The following is a 3,659-nucleotide window of genomic DNA, read 5'->3' on the forward strand; positions in this document are numbered from 1 at the left end:
TGGAATTGGGAACAATACCAATCCTTCAATATTTTATTTTCTATCATCCAAGAAGCTCTTGGCCCAGTTCTCACTCCTCCCCCCTCTTCATATACCAAGTCAAACCAAGCTCAGGCCCCACTAATTGTTTCGTTACAAGTTTTGTCCTAATTTTAGTACTAGAGTGGAAGCTGTATGACAATTATGTCTTCTTTTTCTGATACACACTAATGTGTCAAACAGATATTAAAAATTTCATGATCAATGACTTCAGCTATCATTTAGAAACTCATTTAAATTTTTCTCTTCATTTTTATTACTCCTTTTATTTTTCAGATTATAATATAATTAATAATTTCACCTTCCCTTTTTTCCCTCCAAATTTTCCTCTTTAGCCCTCCTTGCTAGCTTTCAAATTCATGACCTTTTTTTTTAACTAATGATTGTTACATGCATATATGCATATTATATAATATATATTCCTAAATACGACCTCCTCAGTGTTACTTGTATGTATGTTTTCAGGGCCGACCTATACACATGGTCAGCCCTAAAACTTTCTTCATGCAGATTCAGATCTTTTCTGTTCTGCTGCATGCTTATTTATCATCAGAGACAATTGACTTTCTCTTCCTCCTGTGCCTCTAACCTTGACCTATGAATAATAATTCTTCATTTACACACACCTCTAACTTTAACAGCTAATTCATTTATCCCCTCTGGAATGTTAGAGAAGAGATACATCTCTATTTTGGAAGTCAAGATTCCAATGCCTACCTTCAACATGCAATTGAAAACAGAACAAGGTCTGAGTAAAATATCAATTCTTAATGAATAAGACTAACCACTACTTAGGCTTCTTAAAATTCCTTTTCAGACAGTACATTTATATAGTTTTAGTGATCACTAGAACTTTGAGAACATCAATTAATATTTAATATATAGTCATATATTTTTATTTTTAATGTCTTAAGTAACATTGAAATCAAGAATTATGTGATATCTTGGTTTCTCTATGTAACCAGACTTCCATGGGTTATATACCACACAGAGCTTGATCCATCAACTTCTCAGCCATGGTAGAATTATTTCAGTTAGTCCACAACCAGTAATTTTGAACTTGGATTCCTACTGATTCGTCCTCATTACTATCAAACAACCACCATCCATCAGCAAACACAATCATAATTTGTGCTGTTTTTAAAGCTTTCTGCCCATCTTCTCCACCATACTTTCCTTACTTAGGGGAATAAGTACTTTTTAGTGTTAGAATTCATGGTGCCCAAAATACAATTTGGCACATGATAAAGCTCAGGTAATATTTTAAAGATCATTGCAGTTTCTCATATATAGAAAATTCTCATTCCCCAGCAACAACACGTTGTACCCCAAATCGCTTACGCAGGGCAGCTTGGATCTGCTTGGATTTGAGACTATAAACCAGAGGGTTTAGCAGTGGGGTCATGAGGAGGTAGGCGTTGCTCATGGTGGTGTAGAGAAGTGGAGAAGTCTCCTGGGTGTAACGATGCAGTACGGCAAGGCTGATGAGTGGTAAATAAAATACCAGCACCGTGCAGAGGTGACAGGCACAGGTTTGCAGGGATTTCCAGTTTCGATCTTGGATCCCCAATTTCATCACAGTGCCCAAGATCTTCATGTATGAGACTACGATGAAGATCACATCCACCGCAAAGGTGCAGACTACACAGACCAACCCATAGACACTGCTGAATGTGACATCCCCACAAGCCAAGTTCAGCATATCTGGGTAGTAACAGTAGGAGTGTGATAGGATGTTGGTTCCACAGAAAGGAAATGTCCTGAGGAAAAAAGGCAGAGGAGCCAATAGCGTGGCTCCCCGTATGAAGGCAGCACCACTGAGGCAGACAACAGCGTGGTGGGTCAGGATCCTTGTATAGTTTAGTGGAGCACAGATAGCAACTAAGCGGTCAAAAGCCATGGCCACCAGAACACCTGATTCTACGGAGGAGAGAGTGTGAATAAAGAACATTTGAGTCAGACAGGCATCCAGACCAACGTCATGGATGTCAAACCAGAATATGGCCAAGACACTAGGCATGGTTGACAATGAAAGGCCTAGATCAGTGAGGGCTAGCATAGCCAAAAAGTAAAACTGGGGTTCATGAAGGTTTTGCTCTGCTCTAACTAGAAGGAGGAGAAGAACATTGCCCCCAAGTGCTATCAGGTACAGGAGACAGAAAGGGATAGAGATCCACATATGTGCAGCCTCTAGACCAGGGATACCAATGAAGGAAAAAGTGGGCCAAATCGGAGTATTATTCAAACCTGTCATGGTGAACTGTAGGTGGGATTGCAATCCAGGACACTCACAGACCTGTAAAAGAGAAATCAAGCCAGAGAACTTCAAAACTGAGTAGTAAGTAAAATGATAATTTTATACATGGAACAGCAAAATTGAGGCATGGAGATTTCAAACTAGGTCATCAAATTTTAGGCAGAGATTGTGGGACAACTGGAATTTTTAGAAAGTGCTGATGGGATGTAAAATTGCACAGCCTCTCTGGAAAATTATTTGACAGTTTCTTTTAAAGTAAAATACAGATTTATAATGACCTGAACATGACAGTGGTTGCATTACTTTGAATTTCTTTAATAGAATTGAAAATACATGTTCATGAAAGACTTATATAGAATTATTCCTATGCACTATTTATGATAGCCAAAAATGAGAAGAAAATGATTATACATTTATTGTTAAATGAATAAATAAACAAGAGATCCATATAATTTAAATTTCAAAAGGAAGAAATCACTGAAAGACACAATAGGAATTGCTCACTATGTCATATGAAAAAAAAGAGAAAAACAAAATAGGAATGCTGCATGATCTAATATCCATGAAGAAATAAAGCATCAAATTCAAGGACAGCTGATCAGAGACTGAGAGTGACTGATTGTAAGGAATGTGGCTGACTATACACGTACACCACTAGTGAGCCTTTAGGAAGATGTATGTACTTTCTTCCATAATCCCGTCCTTTAACTGATTCTTAAAGGAAATGCTTGTCATGTTTGTAAAATTGCTAGACTCTCAGTAGAGTAAACTTTTTTATGTCAAGGACAAACCTTGGGCTTTTGTGTATTACACTCTCAGCTATTAGACCCTTGTAGATTGCCCCTCACCATAGTGAGTAAACTAACAGAGCTCTGTGACCTCATCAACATTTTTGTTTAAAAATTATTTTGTAATGTTTACTCTATTCAAAGTCCTAAATCTTTGCATGTATTCTCTAATGCTTTCCATACTCAAAGATCTCTTTGGACACATATTGTACAATATATAGTTTTTAGTTATTTTAACTCGTCTAAATATGTATAGATTTTTTTTGTATTTTCTTCAGAAAAATGAGTGATATAATCACACATGAAATGCCTGATTAAACTTGCTTTGTGGTTATGAGGATAAGAAGTCAGGAAGAATCATAATGGACTTGAATCATGATCTACAATGCATGGGAGGGTTTGTCTTTGGTTATTTCTTTGTGCTGATGTCCCTATTTTTAGAATGAGAATATTGTTATTTGACTCATATAGGCTTGAAATCAGAAATGAAAGAATAAATTACTTCAGTAGAGATTAATACTGATAAACTCGTTGCTCATAAAATCTAAATTTATATCTGTTTATCAGTTTGTGAA

At 36.6% G+C, this 3,659-nt stretch overlaps 1 protein-coding gene across 1 annotated transcript; it reads right to left on the minus strand.

Moving 5' to 3' along the window:
* Positions 1 to 1,339: 1,339 nt before the first annotated feature.
* LOC114706608 (olfactory receptor 51I1-like) lies at positions 1,340 to 2,293 on the minus strand. The gene has a single exon (XM_028889079.1). It carries the CDS (start codon positions 2,291 to 2,293, stop codon positions 1,340 to 1,342), a length of 954 nt encoding a protein of 317 aa, XP_028744912.1.
* Between the last annotated feature and the right edge of the window lie 1,366 nt (positions 2,294 to 3,659).

Source organism: Peromyscus leucopus, chromosome 1 (assembly GCF_004664715.2).
Source record: "Peromyscus leucopus breed LL Stock chromosome 1, UCI_PerLeu_2.1, whole genome shotgun sequence".
Taxonomy (NCBI): domain Eukaryota; kingdom Metazoa; phylum Chordata; class Mammalia; order Rodentia; family Cricetidae; genus Peromyscus; species Peromyscus leucopus.

Bases quoted from the DNA above. Each gene is read 5' to 3' on its own strand.
- LOC114706608 (XM_028889079.1), bottom strand. From the start codon at position 2,293: ATGACAGGTTTGAATAATACTCCGATTTGGCCCACTTTTTCCTTCATT.